We start from the raw sequence: 21,705 nt of genomic DNA, 5'->3' as shown, positions 1-21,705 counted from the left end.
TCCCCAGCACCCCCCTCCTCCCCACGGCACACAGCTGCCTTCCAGAGCGGGGTCCTGAGAGTTGCAAGAGTCAGCCCCCAAAGTTGTACAGATGGGGAAACTAAGGCCCAGGGAGGGGCAGGACTATAACACAAGTGACAACAGAACTGGGACAAGAACCCAGGTTCCCATATTCCCACCGTGAAGTTTGTCCTGGGGGCTATGAAGTGTCACTGGTGTGGAGGAGAGAGGACAAGGCTCCTGGTCAGAAGACTGGAATCAGTGTCCCACTTCTACTGGAGCTTAGCTGGCAACCTTCTCTGAATCTCTATCACCAATCTCTGTCTGGCTGGGATACTGCGGGGACACTTCTGAGTAATAGTACTACTCAGAGGGAAGAGCAGCAGCCAGAGTCTGACCCCGGGTCCTTGATCCACTAGCCTCAGTATCTCCAGCTGGACAACAGGGCCCAGGAAGGGGTTTGGATCAGATAGATGATCTCTGAGAGCTGTGGAGTCCTGACATTCCAAGACTCTGACACCATGACCCATGGCCAGGCCTCCTCCTCCCTCGGGCATCTTGCTTATTCAGAGCATCCCTGGCCTGAGTCTGCCTGCCCCAAGCAAGCGCCCCCTCCCCTGCAGCCGGGCTTTCTCCTGGTCTGCTCTCTGCCTTCAGGCTGAGCGTTCCTCTGTCCACCCAGTGCCGACAGGATCCTCCACATTCTCAACCAGCTCAGTGGCAACTCTCAATCCTGCTCTTTGGTCTCATTCTCGTCTCAGAAAATGGCATCATCTCCCCAGCACACACACACTCCTGTTCCCGAGTATTTCAAACCAGAAACAGGGATGCAGGCTCCCCGCAGGAACTTATCTCTCCAGCTCCACAACATCAACCACAGTCCTGCTGATTCTCAGCGAAATCCCTCCCCACTCCATCTGTTCCCACCAGTGCCCACCCACTCTCTACCCAGCCCCAACCAGACAAGCGCCGTGATCACAGAAGCAGCACGGTGGCGTGGCATGGAGCACGGAGACACAGTTCCATTTTCGCTCTACCCTCCTTGGGTCTGGATTCCTAGACAAATTTCTAAGGTTTTCTCTGCCTCAGTTTCTTCACCTTTAAAATGAAAATAATTACTGTCTCTATCTCAGAGTTGACTGAGGATTAAATGAGCCTATATATATCAAGGGCTCAGCACTACACAACATCCCGGGGCTTTCTGGCTTATCTGTAAGGATGTGATTTCAGGGGTGCTTGGGACCCATGTGCACGTAGTTTTGCACTGTCACGTATGCTGGGTACATGGGTGATCTGTTAGGCATGGTGCATCTCCAGTGGGCATGTTGGAGAGCACACAGGCAGCAGTCAGTGCTGTGGTAGGAACCCTGTGACATGTGTTTTATACGGGCATGCACATGGTGAGCGCCTGCATGTGTTTTAGGAGCGTGTGAGCGAGTGCGTAGGCAGCCATCTGTGCTCTGTGCATGTGCTCACCCCGTGTGGGGCCCCCTCCCCTGCCTGCTTATGTCGTGGGAGCCTCAGGACCCCGAGGGAGGGAAGCCGCTGCTGGCGGATGTGGCCAAGATGGACTGGATTTATTTAGATTAAGGCGGTGGGAAAGGGGTGGGGAGTTGTGTGTGCTTGGAGGAGGGAAGGCTGGGGCTGCCACTGATTCCCCGAACGTGCTGTCCTGGACTTGGGACCCTCAGTCCATTCCCCTAAGGGACCTCCATTTCACTGAGGAGCTGGGCGGTGACCCTATCTTTGGACCTGTGTCTCTCTAACCTTGCACAGAGGGATCCTTAGGGCTTCCTGACACACAGCACATCTCTCTGGGCACAGTGTTTGCTTAAGGACCCTGCCCCTTTCTGCTCCAGGGAACTCCCAGCAGGACCGTGTGGTAGGTGGTGGTGGTGGTGGTGGTGGTGGTGGTGGGTGCCCGCTCCCTGATGACGATGGCCGTGCTGTTCTAGAGTTTGTAGGAAGGAAGGCTGGCACTGAAAATGTCCTATGTGGCTCTTACCTGGAGCAGAGCCCCTTTCTCTGAAGGGAAGTTGTCATAGGCAAAATGCCACCCCAAGTCAGCTGCCTGTCCTAAGACCACAGCAGCCTCTGGGAAGCACAAAATGGTCCACAGGCATTGAGTGGACAACTGGCAGGGTCCAGAATCATTCCGATGGTCCAAGGTCATGTCTGGATGCCCTGATCCCCATTGTGGTACATCCAACCTCTGGATCTCTAGCTCGCTGTCCCTGTGTCTTTCCTCATTCCACTGCAAGGTTCCATATCCCCAGTTCATCTGGCTAGAAGTCCACTGAAAGACTGTGTGTAAATCCTAATTGTATAGATGGGAACACTGAGGCCCAGAGAAGGAAACAACTTGTCAAAGTCCATACAGCAAGTCAGTGACCAAATGGTCAGAGTCATCTGATGCACTGAGTGATATGGGTTTATCTATTCTCATGTGACTCTGTCCTTAGGAGTGTAGCCCTCCCTTCTGACCAGCCCCACTTTCTTGAGAATAATGGTGACCAGAACCTTCTCTTTGACCAGTCAAAAAGGCAGGGCTTAAAATAGGGACAGCTCTTTGAGCTGATCTATCCAAACTTCTCCGTGGACAAACAGGGAAACAGTCCCAGAGAAGGCTGGGGACCAGCTCAGTCTTATAGAAGTTTCAAATCTTGTGAGGTGAGTCAAAATGCTCCTTTCATAGAGTCCAACCAGTCCACGACTCCTGAAGTGTCTACATTCTCCCAAAGCATCTCCGCTTTCCCTGAGCTCATCTCTTCCTCCCTATCCTCTTCCCACAGCCTGGATCCTCTTTTTGCTCTGTGACTAGGTCATGATTCTGTGCCTCTCTGGGCCTCTGCTGCCTATTCAAGAAGAGTCTCTCCTAGCTTAGTCTCAGAGACTCTAAGCCACGCCCAGCCCCAGGCCCAGCACGAGAGGGCCTGAGGGGAGAGAAGAGAGTGCCATATCAGAGCAGAGTCAGGGGCTGCATGCCATGAGGTCCCAGCCCACACGGCCAACCCAGCCTTCTAGAGCCAGGCCAGCCCCCTTTCAGTGACCTCCCATCTCCTGGCCAACCGGCCAAATTCCTCCTTTAGAATAATAAACAGTGTGGCCAGCCGGGGAGGCTGGGAGAGGAGGGGCAGGGAGGCTGAGATGACCCCCTCCCCCAACCTGGGCTGCTAATGATTTTCTTTGGCCCAGATCTCTGGCAGGAAGGGGGAACCAGGGGGGACCCCTGAGGGGCAGATGGGCCCCTGTGGGGGCTGTTGCTCTGCCTGGGCACTGCTCTTTCCTGCCCAAAGAGGCCTGGTGTCCAGCTAAGGGCTGGCACAGGAGGGGTGGGCATGGGGGCGCTGCAGAGGGGTATCAGGAGGGCTGGGCTTTGACCTGGAGCAATTTAGAGAGGGGAGAGGAAGACCAGAGGGGACTCAGGCAAGCTTCTCTGAAGGGAGGGGAGGAGGAGGAGAAACACTGATTTCCTCTTGGGAAAATTGAGACTGGGGTCCACAGCTGAGGCCCTGGTCTCTGTATCTCCCTTAAACTGTGCATGCAGCCCTGGTAGGTGGTACCCTTGCCTTCATTCCACTTTGAGAGCCGGAGACTCAGCCCAAAGAGATAGCCATGGCTCAAGGGGCAGTGCTGAGGGGAGCTCAAACCCTTCTCCCCAGCTCTGGACTGGAAACTAGAAAGCCTGAGATGGTGAGGTGGGGGCAGGTTGGGCGTGGCCAGAGCGGGCAGCCACTCAGAAAGTAAGTCTGCAGCCTCACAGCATCAGGAGGCGCCTTGTTGCTTTATCACATGGTCCCTTCCCACATTTCTTGCCCTGTGACTCCCATCTACCTCTGGCCTACTTCCTGTCAGGCTGCAGACAGAACCATGCATACCTGGCTATGGGTGACTATTTGGGATCCAAGGTATGACAGGCTGCTAAGGGAAGGGACCGAGAAAGTTCCACCCAACCTCAATTGTCTCTCTGGGCCTGGCTTCTGTCCCCTAGCTTCTGTCCCCGGGCTCTAGTGCAGGCTGTTCCTCTGCATCTCCTGCTCTCTCTCTCCCATGTCTTTGTCTCTGTTTCTTCCAGCTCTCTGTCTCCCTCTTGGACAGGACCTTCTGTGGAATCTTGGGCAAACTTCTTTCCTTCTCAGAGCCTTGGTTTCCCCATTTGGACACCGGATGTGGAGGTGGGGAGCTTGGCTTCAGGGGTCTGCAAGCACCTTCGAAGCCTGCTAATTTCCATGGGGCCTCTTCTGGGGCTGGCCCCTGGCCCTTCTCCCCTGGGCCTCCCTGTGCTGCTGCGGGCTGAGGAGAGGGGGCCAGGCCCACCCCCCCACATTCCACAGCCCTGACTCCCCCGCTTCCCTTCCCACAGCCGCCTCCATTTCCTGTTGTGCTTGTGGAGCTTGGGAGTTCTCTGGGTTCTGGCTTCCCCCCTCCTTCTCCTCCAGGCCTTTCATCACACTTTCCCAAATATTTGTCCTGGCAGATAAGAGCCTGGTATTGGAACTGTCACTCAGAGGACGGGTTGTCAGAGATGGCGGGTCCCTGGATACTATCCAGCTCAACCTCCCCACCCTCACTGTCATGCAGGGAAACTAAGGCCCAGAGAGGCATAGGACCCAGCCAAGGCCACACGAGGGTCAGAAAAAAAGGGACAGGGCCTGGGGTCATGAGTGCCCTCTCAGACTTGGGACAGGTGGCTTTTGACTTCAGCCCCACGGACATGGAGAGCTCAGGCGAGGGTTTTACTGTGTAGGAACCAGAGGGGCCCTGGCACCGCCTCTGCCCACTCCGGGTCCTGACTCCTGTTTTACTCTACAGGACATCATGCAGCTTCCAGGTGTGACGCCAGCTCTGGTCCTCAGAGGTAAGTAGGCCGGGGCAGGGGTAGGGGCCCCAGAAAGGCCCTATCCCTGGGAGGCTGTGTGCTAGCATAAGGACACAAGTCCAGAAAAACTGCAGTGCTCTTGAGCCTGGATTTCCTACATTTCCTGAGGTCTATATAGATGCCCCATCAGCCGCCCACCCATAGCTCCGAGACCTTCAGTGAACCCCTTCTGTCCAAAATGATCACATCAAATTCTTTCCTTAGCCCTCCATACACCCCTCACCCTTTAGCAGTCACCCTGGCTTCCCATTTCTCCTCCGTCTGGCTGGATATGTGCCTTCAGCTCTCCAGGGGTGGGTCCGGTGACTGTTAGAGGGACTGGCTGCCTGACTGCCCACCTATCTGGGCCCCCTCTGGATTTTCATCCCCAGGAAGCATGGGAGTGTGGCTTACAAAATCCTTCCCCAGAAGATGTCATGGGGCAAGGGTGGGGGTGGGAGAACCAATTGCTGGACACAAGCACACACCCCCCATCCCAGCCCCTTGCAGCCCCCAACTTCACTCTAATTTACCTGAGTACCTCCTGCTCACCTTCTTCCAAGCAGGGCCACCTCTGGGCTTCATGGGAACCTAGGGAGCTGAGGGCAGCAGGGGGAAGAGGCCCAGAAAGTGACCTGGGAAGCAATGCAGGAACTGGAGGCCTGGGAATTGCTTCCCAAGGATTTCCTGACTCCTTCCCTGCCCGCTGCCTGAATGCATTACTGCTGGAGAACTCAGAGGCTGGGTTGAAAGGGACTGAGATAAAGGTCAGGAGTACCTGGGGGCCTGGTGTTGGGTGAGCAGGCTCTAGAACCATGGGCAGTGGGTTCCAGTCTGTGTTGGAAATGGAGATGTGTTTTTCATGGACTTGGGGGCTGTGCACACATGCCTCTGGGCAGCCCAAGGAGGCGTGCTGAGGCCCCTGTGCCTTGACATCTGATGTCTTCTCTCCAGGCCAGTTGCTGTTGCTGCCCATGCTGTTGCTGCTAGGTCCACAGACCTCCCAGGGCCTGACCATCATGCCCCCGGGGCCAGAGCTTGTACTTAATCTCTCAAGTACCTTTGTTCTGACCTGCCTGGGTTCAGCTCCAGTGGTGTGGGAACGGCTATCTCAGGTGCCTCAGCAGAAAGTGTCCAGGACCCAGGAGGGCACCTTCTCCAGCATGCTAACCCTGGCCAATGTCACTGGAGGTGACACAGGAGAGTACTTTTGTACCTACAACAGCTCCCTTGGGCGGGAGCCCAGTGAGCGGAAGCGGCTCTACATCTTTGTGCCCGGTAAGGGTTCCCACCTGCATGGCCACTCATTTACTGAAGGTATCAGGAGAAGTTCAAGAGATTGCTTGATTGGCACCATGAAATGCAGCCATTCTAGAAATGCAGACGAATCATGAACTCTAGTTCAACAGGGTGTTCATTTCCACACATTGGCCTGAATATCAGTCTGCTCCTTGTCAGCCAACCCCATTACTGCCTCCCAAGAACTCTGTATTCTTAGCTGGTTGCTGTCTGTTCCCCCTTGGCCCCCATGTCTCATCTTCCCTGTTCTCCAAGCTCCAGGTACCAGCCATACTCCAACTTGTGGGCTGTCTGCTTTCTTACCCTGGTACTGTCAATATCAAATGTTAGAGCTGGAATGGGCTCTGAGCATCTGTCTCTTATGCTACTATGTTTTTGCTACTGTAAAATAGTACCTGAGATTGGGTAATTTATAATGAACATAAATGTCCTGGCTAACAATTTTGGAAGATGGGAAATTTTATATCAAGGGAATCAGCATCTGACAAGGACTTCTTTTATATCATCTCATCAAAAAATGCAGAAAGGCAAGAGAGAGCCAGAGGGCACTGAACTTGCCCCCCCTACCTTTTATTTGATATGAGGGATTGAACCCAGGGATGCTTAACCATTGAGACACATTCCCAGCCCTTTTTATTTTTTTTATTTTGAGACAGGGTCTCGCCAAGTTGCTGAGGGTCTTGCTAAATTATTGAGATTGGCCTTGAACTTTCAATCCACCTGCCTCACCTCCCAAGTCACTGGATTACAGGCATGTGCCACCATGCCTGGCAAACTTACCCTTTTTTAGTGGCATCCACCTCAACCATTGAGCCCTCTTGGGGTTAAAAAGGCAATGGAATTTCAATGAATTTTGGAGCAGACCAACATTTAAACCATAGTGCCATCCTTCTCCTGTATTGGGGAAACTGAGGGCCAAAGAGTGGAAGAGATTTACTCAAAGTCATACAGCAATTCATGGGATCGCCAGACACCCAGGTCCCCTGACCCTCACTCATTCTTGGCTCCACTCCTTGTAGATCCCTCCATGGGCTTCCTCCCTATGGAGCCCGAGGACCTATTCATCTTTCTCACGGAAATAACTGAGACCACAATTCCATGCCGAGTGACAGACCCCCAGCTAGTGGTGACACTGCATGAGAAGAAAGAGGACATTCCGCTGCCTATCCCCTATGACCACCAACGAGGCTTCTCTGGTACCTTTGAGGACAAGACCTACATCTGCCGAACCACCATTGGGGAGAGGGAAGTGGATTCCGATGCCTATTACGTCTACAGCCTCCAGGGTGAGTCCCCTTTTTGGCTTGATTTTCAGCAGAGGCAAGTATAACCCTTCACAGAAGAATAGCCCTTTACAGTTTGCAAAGTATATAACTCTATTTTTCATTTGTTTTCACTGTAACCTTTGAAGGGAGGTAGTGTTTCTCCTATTTTACAGGTGAAGAAACTGAGGCTTCTATTGAGGATGGAGTTTTCCCACAGTCAGGGGACACATCAGTGGTGAACTGGGCTGTGTAACTAGATGGGCAAAGGCACAGGCTTTGGAGCCAACTGAGTTGGAATCCAAGCTCAGCCACTTCCCATCTGAATGACTTTGCACAATGCCCATAATCCCTTGAACCTGCTTCTTCCTTCATAAAAGAGGGTGATAATTACTGCCCACGTTATGGGATTATTGTGGAAGTTAAATAAAACAAAAAATAGAAGTTACAGGGCACAATAGGAGTGCTCAGTAAATTTCTCCTCTACTTAGATCACCAGAGGATACTTTAATTTCTAGACTGTTACCCCTTCTAGAGTGTAAGTGCCACAAGGACAAAGGTTTTGTCTGTTGTATTCATTGTTGTAGCCCCAGTGCCTAAAATAAATATTTGGCATATAGCAGGCATTCAATAAATATTTTTTTGAATGGATGAATTTTCCATCAGTCAATGCTTCACTCTGTATACCCCTACCCCATGCCCAAGTTGAAGTACTGGTGGCTGGTGTGATTTCCCCAGCCCTAAGCCCCTCTCTTTCCTCCAGTTTCCTCCATCAATGTCTCAGTGAATGCAGTGCAGACTGTGGTTCGCCAGGGTGAGAACATTACCATCATGTGCATTGTGACGGGGAATGAGGTGGTCAATTTTGAGTGGACCTACCCCCGCATGGAGGTAATGCTGGGCCACGGTTGGGGGAGGGACCAGGCAAGGATGGATAGCTCAGCCTGCAGACTGACTTCTCATGGACCCCTGCTTATTTAGAGAACCTGCCCCACTTGTTCCTGCAGAGTGGGCGCCTCGTAGAGCCAGTGACAGATTTCCTCTTTGATGTGCCCTCCCACATTCGCTCCATCCTGCACATCCCCAGTGCTGAGCTGGATGACTCAGGGACCTACATCTGCAATGTGTCAGAGAGTGTGAATGACCATCGAGATGAAAAGGCCATCAATGTCACTGTGGTCGGTGGGTGCCTTGGAATCAGTTCCTAACCCCTGTCTGAACTGGACCCAGAGCCTGGCACAGCCCTAGGGTACAATCAACCATTTTCCAGTTCAGCACTAGACTCTGTGCCAGTCAAAGCCCCAATTCTGGGGTTAAATCCAAACCAAAGTGCAGTGTCAGCTTGATTCAACCCTAATCCAAAAGTAGACTTTCTGCTTAGCCAGAACCCTAGCCTCAATCTGATCTCTAATCCCAAACGCATCACAGGCCTGGGCAGCCCCATCTGCAAATTCAACCTTGGCCCTGGTTTGAGACTCCAATGTACCTCAGTTACAAAACCAAACCGAACAAGAGAACTACAACTGCAGTCTCAACCTCAAAACTGGCTCCAACACTAATATCAGAGCCAAATTCGTTCTCAGCCCCAACTTCAACCCTAGTCCTTCACTGAATGACTTCCTAAAGCCTGAAGCCTCTGCCCCAGAAGTCTAGGCTCCTTTGCAGTTCAGCTGATGCCCCTCCTCCAGGAGCTCCGCCCCTGGGACGTGCAACCCCATTGGTGCCTGGGAATAGCCCCGCCCCCAGGGTCGGCCCCTAATAGTTGTACCTTGCAGAGAGCGGCTACGTGCGGCTTCTGGGAGACTTGGGCGCTATACAAATTGCTGAGCTGCACAGGAGTCGGACACTACAAGTGGTGTTCGAAGCCTACCCGCCACCCACTGTGCTGTGGTTCAAGGACAACCGCACTCTGGGCGATTCCAGCGCCGGGGAGATCGCCCTGTCCACGCGCAATGTGTCTGAGACCCGGTAAGCAGCTGCTACCCACTCCATTTTTTGAAGTTTTGGAGCTACCAAGCAGCCCACAGACCCACGACAAACCTAGGTCCACCTTTCCTGAGAGTCTACTGCGTGCCAGGATTGGTGCCAGACACTGGGATACTGCAGGGACCGGGGCAGAATTTCAGTATGCCCAGGGTCTCTGAGTCAGTGGGGGAAACAGAAACAGGATTACCAAAAGACAGTGCCAGGAGGGCCACTCACTGCCACCTGTGATGTCCCCAAGGCTGGAGATTAACAGAGAAACGATAAATTAGAATAAAACATGTTAGGCTCCTCCTGTGGAGGGAGAGGGAATCATGCACCCCCCCCCCAACCTCCCAATCCTTCTGTCCCCTTCTTGGTTTAGTGGAATTGCTTATAACTGGGGACTCAGGAGACTAGGTTTGAGTCCTGGTTCTGACAGTGTGACCTTGGCAAGCCCCTCTCCTCCCTGGGCTTTGTTTTCCCTGTCTGTATAAAGAAGGTGGGAGGTGGGGGAGTTCTTCCAGCTCTGACAGTGAGTGGATTTCCTGGCCTGTATGATTTCCTAGGTATGTATCGGAACTGACGCTGGTGCGGGTGAAGGTGGCAGAGGCTGGCTACTATACCATGCGGGCCTTCCATGAGGATGCTGAGGCCCAGCTTTCCTTCAAGCTGCAGGTCAATGGTGAGGACCACCTCAGTCCCCTCTTCCCTTCTTCCCTGTCCCCATTTCCTCTTCCTGTACTGTCCTCCCACCCATAGGAGGGGCTGGAGAGGGATCTGGAACTAAGGAAGCTGAGTTCACGACCATTGACCTGCTGTGTCCCTTCTTTGGACCTCATTTTCCCCAAATGTAAAAGGAGGCCATCAGGCTAGACTGGTGTTTTCCAAAACCTTGTGCATTCATGTCCCAATGGCATGATTTTTCCTTCTCATAGTCCATTTATATGATACTACTAATCCAGTAGATATTTATTAAGCAATTACAATATGCTTCTCTGTTGGAAGTTCTTAAGGCCTTGCCTTTGGGGGAAGACAAACATGTAACAGAAGGACACGAAATCCCAGCACATAACACAGATGAGAAGGTAATAGGCGCTATTGGAAGGGGGAAAAAAGAAGGGTAGGGAAGATTGAGAGAGCAGTGCACAGGGGGCTGGTGAGGTACACTTTTAAATATTGTAATCAGTATTGACCTTGTTTGCTTTGGCTGGATTGAGGAAGTGACATTTGTGTAAAGACTTGAAGAAGATGAGGGCATTAGCCAAGTGGATATTTGGGAAGATGGCACCCCTGGCAGTGCAAGGGCCAGAACAATGCCAGAAAGTCCTGTGGCCAGAAGAGGGAGAGAGGAAGAGTGGCAGGGGATCAGGTCAGAACAGAGATGGGGTAGGGGCGAGGAGAGGGCAGATGTGTAGGTGCCTGTGGGTCTGGTACAACTTTGACTCTTACTGTGACCTAAATGAAAAGTCATTGCAGGGACTTGAGTGTAGGAATGCCATGGGAATGACTTCATGTTTTGTCAATTAGCTTTCTAAAAATAAACATATTTTGAAAGGCAAAATTGAACCTCTCAATTGTAGATGGAAAATCAGCATCACATGTCATAAATATCAGGCAACCACTAAAATCAACTCCAAGAAAACAAGACAAATGTTATTCAATCCAGTTTCATGAATTGGGCTGCCCAGGGCTCTGAGCTTGAGGCCTGTTCTCTCTCTTTGTTAAAATGAAGGTGAGCAAGTCTCAGAGAGGTGTTAGGTACAGATAGCCCCCTACTGAGACTTTCCCTTTGAAGTAGCCCAGGGGGAGATCCACCAGCTTCCTCCAAGGGATTCCTCGTATTTAGTGTTCACCTGAGGTCTGCAGCCCTCACCCTGATGGAGGCTCTGGGCCAGGTCTCCCTGAGGTCTATTTTCACCTCCCACCTTCCTCCTGATCCTGGACTTTCCCCCATGCAGTCCCTGTCCGTGTGCTGGAGCTGAGCGAGAGTCACCCTGCCAACGGGGAGCAGACAGTCCGCTGTCGGGGCCGAGGCATGCCCCAGCCAAATATCACCTGGTCTACCTGCAGAGACCTCAAAAGGTGAGCAGATCCTGGACCTTAGTCTCCTAGGGTACCCCAGCAGGCTAAAAGGACCCAATGGAACTCACTAGTCTGCCCTTTCCTCTTTCACATTGCTCCAGACTGGAGCCACACCCTAGAAGACCATTCCATCACCTCCTTGGAGATGCTCTGCATGATCTAAATTGTCTCTTTCTTACCTTGACACCTGGGCTATCCTCTGCTCAGTTCAGTGGAGGGTCTGTGCCCAGAAAGACCTTACCCACCCAGTAGATGTTCCTCTGACTAGGGCTCATGGTGGTTCAGTGGCTAGAGGCAGGGTTGAGTTGAGGTTCTGATTCTATCTCAACACACTGTCACTTTGGTGGTCAAAATGAGGAGTGGATTTTGCAATCCAGGGATCTCAATTCTGGAACAGAGGCGCCACCTACTGATCAGTTTAGAGAATCACTGGAGGAACCCGCTTAGGACCAGGCAGCTGGTCACAGGAACTGGACATGCACTTCTCCACTATGCGGTGCTGTCTGCTTTTGGCCTCAGTCTCCACGTCTGCAGAAAGGTGAGGCTGCAAGTCGATCCTGGTCTTTTTGGATAGGTGTCCACGCGAGCTGCCGCCCACACCGCTGGGGAACAGTTCCGAGGAGGAAAGCCAGTTGGAGACTAATGTGACATACTGGGCGGAGGAGCAGGAATATGAGGTGGTGAGCACGCTGCGCCTGCGCCACGTGGATCAGCCACTGTCGGTGCGCTGCATGCTGCACAACCCACTGGGCCAGGATGTGCAGGAGGTTACCGTGGTGCCGCATTGTGAGTCTCCCCAGCTCACCCCCACCTTGACCCTGCCATAGTTGGGGATTGAGCCCATGCCCCCTCAACAGGCCAAGTCAGCATACCCCTAGGTACACGGGAGCTTTGTGAAATCCATCAGAATATGTTTCTCTGCACCATACACAATACATAATGGGCACACGTGTACAAACACGAGTGTAGAAACCATGGTTTGAGCAGCACAGTCTGCTTCTACAGAGAGAATGTAAACTGCATGTTGGAAGCCCTGACCATGAGCAGGCCTGATCCCAGGGCACAGGTGCAAACTCTCTACGTGTATACTTGTAAACTTTGTGCTGAAGAATGCCTAAGCCCAGATACACGAATAAAGCTAGAGTATATGTCTGTAAGCATGTGTCCAAGCATGCATGAAGCTTGTCTCTGTGTGTAAACCCACAGAATATATGTTTATAAGCCATGTACAGCATGCCCAATTCCAAGGCCTGTGTATAAAACCCCGTACATGGGTACAAAAAATACATGTGAAATTCCTGTGCATGTGTCAAGTGTCATAGTGCATGTCTGTAAGCATGTCATTGCAGCACACTTTTCTGGAAAAATGTGTGAGCACAATACCTGAACACATATGCCTGCTGTACAGTGCATATATCTTAGAAGGGACACCTACATGCACAAATCTTGCACATGTGAACAGTCCTAGCAGTGCACAGATGTGTTTGCATGTCTAGCTGCCCATTCTTGTGTATGTGTGCCCTTGTATGAATGCACTTCATTCATTCACCTTTCTTCTTCAATAAATAGTTATGAGGGCCCAACTTCTTGAGGTCAGAGGATCAGCTTTGATGTCCTCCTAGTGCCTAAGATCAGGGGACAAGGTGGTGGGAATAAGCAATCTTGGGATCACCACCCTGGGGAGAAAGCCTGGAGGGCGAAGAGGCCAGCTGTAGGATTGAGGAAATATTCTGGGAAAAAGTCCTTTGGGTCAAACCTGAGGGGTGACTTTAAAATAGCCTGGTGAGCGGAAGTGTTCCAGTCAGAAGGAGGGGACTGGACAAGAGCCTGGAGGCAGGGCAGGTTCTAAGAAAGTAAAGGAATTCAGGCTGCCTGGAGCAGGGAGTGCATGTGAATTTTGGGGTATGGGGTGGGGAGAAAAAGAGGAAGGAAGTGGGAAGGAGTGGAGCTATTGGGGTAGGCAGACTCCAGAGCAAGCAGGGATCAGAGGTGCACATAAGGCTTGGTGCACACTTGTGTGCTGAGGCAGGCTTAGTGACCTGGTACGTGTGCGTGTCTTTTGAGCATACCGGCCTCTTGTACCTGCCCTATGAGTGTGGGTGGGTTTTTTAAAATATCCTATCGCATCAACACTCCTGTGCACGTACACACGTGCCTGAGCAGGTGGGTACCTGGGTAGACAGTGTGGACATCCTGACCTGCACATCAGCTCTGAGTGAAGGCAGAAGTACACCTGCAGAGGCAGATGTCACGTATCCTAACCCCGGGGACTGAGATGGCTGTATGGCAGCTCCTCTTTACTCAGAGGTCTTCCTGGAGGATGCAGGCTTTTTTCTCAGACCCTGGATGTGTGAGACTGCTGGAGAGAGGGAGCAGAAGAGAGGTGTGGGTCTGTGACCCTGAGGAGGATATGAGGAAGGACTGGGCTCCCTGGGGATGAGAGAAGGGCAGGAAGGGGACAGAGGAGGAAGAACCAAATTCCCAAAGGACACTTGGGTAGCCAGTGGGGCAGGACAGGGGAGATGAAGGTCTGGCTGGGGTGGCCAGGGAGGGAAGAGGCTGAGGTCTTGGGTAAGAGTAGGCACAGGCACCTCGGGGCCTTGCTAGCCCTATTAACTGCCATCACTGTCCACTCCTAGATGGGCTCTGGGGTGGAAAAGGGTGGTTGGTGGTGGGGAGCAGGCTCCTTGTTGAGTCTGAATTCATCTGGCTGTGCTGGCTCAGCCTGTGACTCCCTCAGTGGAAGGTCATGGTGTCCATTGGCCACTTGGTCAGGCGTGGAACTTAGAGCTCTGACCTGCTGTGACGCCCAACAAGGGCGCAGCCCTCAGGGGCTCCTAGTCTCATAGGAGACCCAGGCAATGGATAGGAACCCAGAAAAGGGTTTGCACCCAGCCTAGAGCTGGGGCAGAAATGCAATACTAACCCTGGAGGGGCCGAAGACACTAGGGGTGGTGACTGAGGGGTGGAGGTTCATAAGAGAGGCTGAAGATGTGGCCCAGAGCAAGAGGCTGAGGATCTGACATCTTAGGCCATAGAGGACGTGGGACCTCTGTCTGGGCACAATGGGTAGGAAGGGATTTTGATGGCTGCCGTGGGAGAGGGGAGAGCAGCTACCCAGTTCCCTGCTGGCTCATGACCTGCTCTGGTCTCTGTCCCCAGCCCTTCCCTTCAAGGTAGTGGTGATCTCAGCCATCCTGGCCTTGGTGGTTCTCACAATCATCTCCCTCATCATCCTCATCATGCTCTGGCAGAAGGTGAGTCCCATTCTGGCCTAGCAAGTAGGGTACCCTGGGTTTGCATGTCTCCACCCCATGCTGCAGGATGTGGCCATAGGTGGGCCCAGCATGGAGCTCAGGGTCTCTGAGCTGCCTCCACTGGCAGCAGCTTGGGCTCACAGGCGTGATCCAAGCTATCCAGGATCCCCTGGTCTTGCTCTGCTCTAACTTCATGTCCAGCTTGTCCCTGTCACCCATGGAGACTCCTATGGATGCGTTCAGATCCTCTCAACTAGTCTATAATTGCAATGTTATGTCCTGAGATTTAACCACTTTATAATTCCAAAATGTTAAGATTCCCAAATTAGGATTACTGTCCCCCTGGATTCTATCATTCTGAGTTCAATCCTATGAATTCGGCACCTTATTCAACATTCAATAAGTTCCATCCTTCTGCGATTCCCTCTGGGACGACCTCATGTCGGGAGGGACATGTCCAGGCTGCCTGCTCCTCCACTCCCACCTGAGGAGCAGCAGAGGCTCCAAGAGAGGCAGCTGAGGTGGTTCTGATGAGCCAGGCCCCTGACTGTCAGCTGCTCCTCAGCCTGTCACACCCCGATGGCTCCTCTGCCACCCCCTCCTCCCACTGGAGCCCCTGGGTACCTAACCCTGAGCCCATGAAGGCCTTGACTTGCTGTGCCACTTAGTTTGGCCCTGCCCCTCTTGGGCCTCAGGGCCTACTGCCTCCTTGGCCCTCTGAGTCTGAACCTAGTGAGTTCAAGTGCAGAGAGCCTGTCTGATGCTCCGGTCCTGGTCCTGCAGAAGCCACGCTATGAGATTCGATGGAAGGTGATTGAGTCTGTGAGCTCTGATGGCCATGAGTACATCTATGTGGACCCCATGCAGCTGCCCTACGATTCCACCTGGGAACTGCCACGGGACCAGCTTGTGCTTGGTCAGTCCTGGGAAGCCCCACCTGGCAGTTTGGGGACTTGAAGTGGAGGCCAGCCTCTCTTGGGTCTGGTCTCAGCCTGGTCATGACAAGCTATGGGACCTGGGGCTGGTATCTTGCCTTCCCCACCCCTCAGTCTCCTCCTCTGCAAAATGAGGTCAAGAGGAGCCCCAGGGACTCCCCAGCTTTGAGTCCTGTGAGCCTGAGACTTGAGATAGGACCCTCCATGGCAGGAAGCACGAGGACAGGTCTGGTGCCAGCCTGTGCTTCATCTAGTTAGGGAGCTGAAGGGGTGTGGGGAGCTGTGTTCCCATGGGGAGGAGGAAGGCATGTAGGACTCAAGCTGGGGCAGAGAGCAGGCAGGACTTTGAGGAGACACCAGGAAAGACTGGGGATCAGTATGGAGCCTTTTGGGGGGAGCACATTAAGTCCAGAGGGATTTGAGGGATGTATAGGTTGACCTAAGAGAGTGGCTCTTCCCCACCCCTGGGTGGGAAAGGGGAGTACAGGTTCCTGGTGGTCTAGGAACTGAGAGATCCTCTCTTCCCAGGACGCACCCTTGGCTCTGGGGCCTTTGGGCAGGTGGTGGAGGCCACGGCTCATGGCCTGAGCCATTCCCAGGCCACCATGAAAGTGGCTGTCAAGATGCTGAAATGTGAGTCCTGGGTGCCTGCTCCTCCCTCACACGGGCCCCACATCCCCTGTTCCTTCTGTCCTCTCCCCAAGCATTCAGCCTCTCCCAGAGTCACTGGTTTTGAAGTGCTGGACACAAGCACTGGGGTCACACCAGGAGAGGGTCCTCCTGGCCCCTGCTCCCTCCCTCTTTCCCTGCCCGGGTGGGGCACACTCCCCTGCACAGGGCCTGTGGTCTTACAGTGGCACGGGTGGGGCACAGGAGCCTGAGTAGCTCCCATGGGGCCTCTAAGAAGCCTCAGTGACCAGCTGAGTCCTTTCCCTGCAGCCACAGCCCGCAGCAGTGAGAAGCAAGCCCTCATGTCAGAGCTGAAGATCATGAGCCACCTGGGGCCCCACCTGAACGTGGTCAACCTGCTGGGGGCCTGCACCCAGGGAGGTAGGAGAGCCACCCCAGGACTCTGGGGAAACACCCACTGGCTGCCCAGGCTGCCCCGACTCCTGCTTCACCTGTGAATAGCAGGACAGTGCAGTGGGGCACCACACCCTCCCGCCCAGCACTCTCCCTTCACAGTCCTAGATGGGAGTGGGACTTAGGAGCCCTCAGAGTCACATCTTCATGGCCAAAGGACTCCTCAGGCTTCCAGTTCTGGGAGTTTCCAAGTCAAAGTGACCTTGGACATTCTTGTATTTTTACAATACGTTTTGAAAATGGGGATAAATAACAATTCATGTTATATTGAGAAGAATCTTGTTACCTGCCACCCCTTCCCTCAAGACCATCAGTGAGATAACTGGGAACTGCTTCTTCTGATCACAGGAGAAAGTCCCTCTGCCCAACTGTGTTTATTTGAAGATCTCGTTGCAAAAAAAAAAAAAAAAAAAAAAAAGAAGAAGAAGAAATGGCCGTTTATAACTGCTTTAGAGAGATTTGGGATTTTCCTCAGGATTGTGCAATCAAATCAAAATACAAAACTGTGTTTCACACATAGACCAGTTCACATCTGCAATCATCACTCATTTCAAAAGTTATTTTATTTTATTTTTTCTTTCTTTTTGGTACTGGGGATTGAACCCAGGGTCACTTTGCTACTGAGTTTCCTCTGCAGCCCTTTTTATTTATTTATTTATTTATTTTTAAATTTTGAGACATTTGCTAAGTTGCTGAGGATCTCACCAAGTTGCCGAGACTGGCTTTGAACTCCTGATCCTCCTTCTTCAGCCTCCAGAGTAGCTGCGATTACAGGGGTGCTCCACTGTGCCTGGCACTCATTTCAAAAGTTTTGTTTTTATCAATATCTGCACTGTCTACTTGTTGACTTTGAGTAAAAGCATTCAATTTGAACATAACCAGTAAACTGCTAATGGGGAGCACTTTCTTCTCCCTCTTTACATATACCAGGTACCAAAATAAGCTTTAGAGTGAAAACAGCAGTTATGTCCTTGTCAGGGACCATGTTTGGTCTCATTAGTCCTTGTGACAGTCCTTTGATGGGGGGGGGGGTGTTAGTTCACAGATGGGGGAGGGGAGGCCCAGGGAGGTTAGTGTCTATTGCCTGCAGTCAGAGGCAGGAAGAGGACCCAGGTGTGCCAGGCACCTACCCTCAGCTGTCATGCCCACCACCTCTCCCACATTCAGCCTGTTTATTATGGGGCCCTCATGGGAAGCCTGAGGGCCCCTGGGGCCTGTGCCCACCACCCTCCCCTGCAGGCCCCATCTACATCATCACCGAGTACTGCCGCTATGGGGACCTGGTGGACTACCTGCACCGCAACAAGCACAGCTTCCTGCAGCACCACTCGGACAAGCACCGCCCACCCAGTGCTGAGCTCTACAGCAACGCCCTGCCCACGGGGCTCCCTCTGCCCAGGTAGGAGGAGGCAGGCGCCTGCACAGCCCCTTTGCCCTTGCTCCTGCAGGGGGGCAGCTGGGGCCCTGGGGAGGGGGCAGAGTCACTCCTGGAGCTGGGGTTCTTTCTCAAGTCAGCCCTCCATGGACCAGGGAAGGCCAGTAGTGATGGGGATAGTGCTGGGCTCTGCTGTCCCCTGCTACTGCCCCAGTGTGCCAGGTCCTGTGCTTGAGCCCTCTGCAGATGGGACCCCTGACCCCACAGCTCTGTGTCCAGGGTGTCGTGGTCTCCTGCCCCAGGGACACTGTGGGCAGAGGCAATCGTGGGCTGAGAGCTGGGCCTCCCGAGGTGCACTGTGGGCCCTGCTCCCCCTGCGGCCTCCCCATTCCCTCTACACACACCCCGATGCCCCTCACAGCTCAACTCCTGGTTTCAATGTTTCTGAAAAGAGCAGCTCTCAGTTCCTTTGCTGATTACAAAGACAAGGACAAGGGTAACTTAGATCAGCGTCTGAGACATTGGCATCCGCCCTTCCTCGCCAGCATTGACCTATTTCCTAGCCGTCTTTAGGCTGCCCACGCAGACACACCTGTGGACAGCCCGCAGCCCTTTGGGGAGCGAGGTCGAAGGCAGAGATATCAAGGCGATGCCCTGCTGCCCACCCTGGGTCACGGCCGGGCACCTGCCGGGGTAGCTGGTGTGCAGGAAGGCCCAAAGAGGCCTCTGCACACGCCCATCCTGTGCCCCTTGTCCTGGGTATTGTAATCTCCTCTGGTATGAGCTCTCTGAGGACACTGACTGGGTCTTAGGTCACCGTGGCAGCCCCAGCACCAAGCTCAGGGCCACAGAGGTTACTCAAGGGACTGGATCTGTGGTCACTTGTGTTGAAACACACTGAAGGGCGAGGGGTGCATGAGTGAAAGAAGAAATCCATGAGCGACAGGGCCTCAGGGGTCCCCAGGGTGAGCATGGGGTATGAGGGGGAAGGAAAGAGGAAGCCAGTAACCTTCCTGTTGTGTTCCTCTTACTCCCCAGCCCCGTGTCCCTGACTGGGGAGAGCGATGGTGGCTACATGGACATGAGCAAGGATGAGTCAGTGGACTACGTGCCCATGCTGGACATGAAAGGAGACGTCAAATACGCAGACATTGAATCCTCCAACTACATGGCCCCTTATGATAACTACGTCCCCTCTGGTGGGTGGATGCAGAGTGCTCAGACCTGCCCAGGCTCACACCCATGCAGAGATACATTCTTTTCAAAGCCCTTCACACTCCCAGCCTTGCAGCAATCCTGGAGGACGATAGCCTTGTGCCCATTTCATAGATGTGGAAATTGAGCTTGGCCCCCTGCCCAAAGCTGCTGTATAGGGGGCCCTCAATATGAAGCCCTGTTTATGAGTCTAGAGGCATGAACACAGCCCTCAGGGAGAGTAAAAGCTCAGGTGGGGTTAGGCACACCTCCTGGAACCTGCAGAAAAGTGATCAGCTCTGAACTGGCCCCAGGCTGATCTAGTGTTCCTAAGAAACAGGGCTAAACCTTTTTTTAGTTATTTGGTAGTACTGGGCACTCTACCTATATTCCCAGTTTTGGAGGTCTTTTTTGGTTTTGGGACAGGGTTTCAATAATTTTCTGAAGGTCTTGCTAAGTTGCTGAGACTGCCTTTGAACTTGTGATCTTCCTGCCTCGGCCTCCCAAAAAATGGGATCACAGGCGTGTGCCACCATACCCAGCCTAAACTTTTTTTCTGGCCGTTGAGGACACTGGTGATGTAGGAGAAGTTTAGGCTAGACATGAAGAACCATCCTTTCAGGCGAGACCTAGAAGATCCAGAGCCACCTGCCTTGGACATTCAGCCCCACAAGCCAAAAGACAGGATCCTCTGGGCCACTGGGGTACATGAGATGACCTGTGACTCTCTGCTCTCCCCCAGCTCCTGAGAGGACTTGTCGGGCCACTTTGATCAACGAGTCCCCAGTGCTTAGCTACACAGACCTTGTGGGCTTCAGCTACCAGGTGGCCAATGGCATGGAGTTCCTGGCCTCTAAGAATGTAGGTGTGGTCATCATGGGGCAGGGTGGGGCTGTGGGTCCTCCAGATGGCCAGAGTCCTCCAAAAAACAACTACCTCTCCTCTGGGGGTGGGAAGACTGAGGACCCTCCACCTGGACGTTTTCCCCAAACCCTCATCACGGAGGGCTTCCCACAATTCTCCTAAGGTGTCCTCTGCTCTCTTCCCTGACGCAGTGTGTTCATCGGGACCTGGCAGCCAGGAATGTGCTCATCTGTGAGGGCAAGCTGGTCAAGATCTGTGACTTTGGCCTGGCTCGAGACATCATGCGGGACTCAAACTACATCTCCAAAGGCAGTGTGAGTACCTACCACCCTGGGGATGGTGACCATGCACCTCTGACCCCAGGATCAGGTTCCCCCTCCTGATCAGCATGGCTTTAGTGCTTAGGAGCTCAGCACGGGGCTCCTCGTGGCTGGTCCTGCTCAGTTAGATGGTCAGTGCCTGCCAGCTGTGTGCACAAGGACAAGAGAGGAGCCACTAGCTGCACCTGGAGTAGGAAAAGGCAAATAATCCCAGGTCCACACGGCACAGCTGGGGCTGAGGGACCAGCTGCACTGGCCAGGGATGGGCAGGAAAGGGGTGTGCAGATCAAATCTGTTGTCCCAGGAGTGATGGGCAGAGGAAGAAACCCAAGTGACACGGTAAAACAGTAGCTCACAGGCAGTAGTGGGATTGGCTTGGATAAAATGTGACCATCCTGCTTCCCACCCATCTTCCTGCTTCCTGTGAACCCCAGAGGTGGAGGGGCTCTAGAGCCCAGGGACCAAAGGTAGCCAGGATGAAAACTGGGAGGTGGCTTGGAATGTCCCTTGTCCCTCCACCCCTCTTCTTAGACCCAGGGCTTTTCCCCAGGGACAGGGGCTGCTGTGTCCTTAGCTAATTAGGAGGGAAGACTCCCTGCTGCTGTGGCCAGGAATGGGGTGGGCATGGGAGCTGTGCAGACCCTGGAGGAGGAGGGGGAAGCAGCTGGCAGTGGAGCTGCTGGACCTCCTCGCGTCCAGGTGCAGAGTGGGCTGGGAACTGGCCACTGGCCCCTCTGTGCACTCAGCACTGCTCCTGCCCCCACAGACCTTCCTACCTCTGAAGTGGATGGCCCCAGAGAGCATCTTCAACAGCCTCTACACCACCCTGAGCGATGTGTGGTCCTTCGGGATCCTGCTCTGGGAGATCTTCACATTAGGTGCGCTGCCCCTTGCTCCCTCAGGGGCACAGCATTCCCTTCCCTCCATCTCCCATCTGGTAGGGCTGTGGGCAGGGTGTTGGGACATGGGTCAGGGGACCTGTGGCGAGTGCTCTGCTCCTTTCTCCCACTGTGCTGCTCTGGCAAGACCCTTGCCCTCTCTGGACCTCTTTACCCCTCTATCCGAGGATCAAGAGGCACCTGTTTGGCTCTGGTGTTCCCAGGTTCTCTGTCCTGAGGAGTGCTGTGTCTCCTGGGAGCCCAGGAAGGGCCTCCATTTCCCAATGCCAAGGACACTGCACCCTCCTCCACCAGGACCAGCGTGCCTGTCTC

At 53.4% G+C, this 21,705-nt stretch overlaps 1 protein-coding gene across 2 annotated transcripts in view; it reads left to right on the top strand.

Moving 5' to 3' along the window:
- Pdgfrb (platelet derived growth factor receptor beta) overlaps positions 1-21,705 on the top strand; it is a 37,493-nt gene that overhangs the window by 10,727 nt on the left and 5,061 nt on the right. The window contains exons 2-19 of one of the 2 annotated variants that reach the window (XM_077801097.1): positions 4,813-4,858; positions 5,813-6,136; positions 7,177-7,443; positions 8,183-8,310; positions 8,427-8,601; positions 9,195-9,387; positions 9,951-10,066; positions 11,343-11,466; positions 12,041-12,252; positions 14,629-14,723; positions 15,507-15,639; positions 16,187-16,291; positions 16,598-16,708; positions 17,981-18,140; positions 19,155-19,315; positions 20,053-20,171; positions 20,366-20,488; positions 21,261-21,372. In XM_077801097.1, coding sequence (XP_077657223.1) covers positions 4,813-4,858; positions 5,813-6,136; positions 7,177-7,443; positions 8,183-8,310; positions 8,427-8,601; positions 9,195-9,387; positions 9,951-10,066; positions 11,343-11,466; positions 12,041-12,252; positions 14,629-14,723; positions 15,507-15,639; positions 16,187-16,291; positions 16,598-16,708; positions 17,981-18,140; positions 19,155-19,315; positions 20,053-20,171; positions 20,366-20,488; positions 21,261-21,372 — 2,704 coding nt within the window. Of the gene's footprint in view, positions 1-4,812; positions 4,859-5,812; positions 6,137-7,176; positions 7,478-8,182; positions 8,311-8,426; positions 8,602-9,194; positions 9,388-9,950; positions 10,067-11,342; positions 11,467-12,040; positions 12,253-14,628; positions 14,724-15,506; positions 15,640-16,186; positions 16,292-16,597; positions 16,709-17,980; positions 18,141-19,154; positions 19,316-20,052; positions 20,172-20,365; positions 20,489-21,260; positions 21,373-21,705 lie in introns of those variants that run through there. The other variant, XM_077801098.1, reaches the window with a different exon arrangement.

The sequence above is a fragment of the Urocitellus parryii genome, chromosome 1 (assembly GCF_045843805.1).
Source record: "Urocitellus parryii isolate mUroPar1 chromosome 1, mUroPar1.hap1, whole genome shotgun sequence".
In the NCBI taxonomy this organism is placed as follows: domain Eukaryota; kingdom Metazoa; phylum Chordata; class Mammalia; order Rodentia; family Sciuridae; genus Urocitellus; species Urocitellus parryii.
This window is presented reverse-complemented; position numbering and strand designations above follow the sequence as displayed.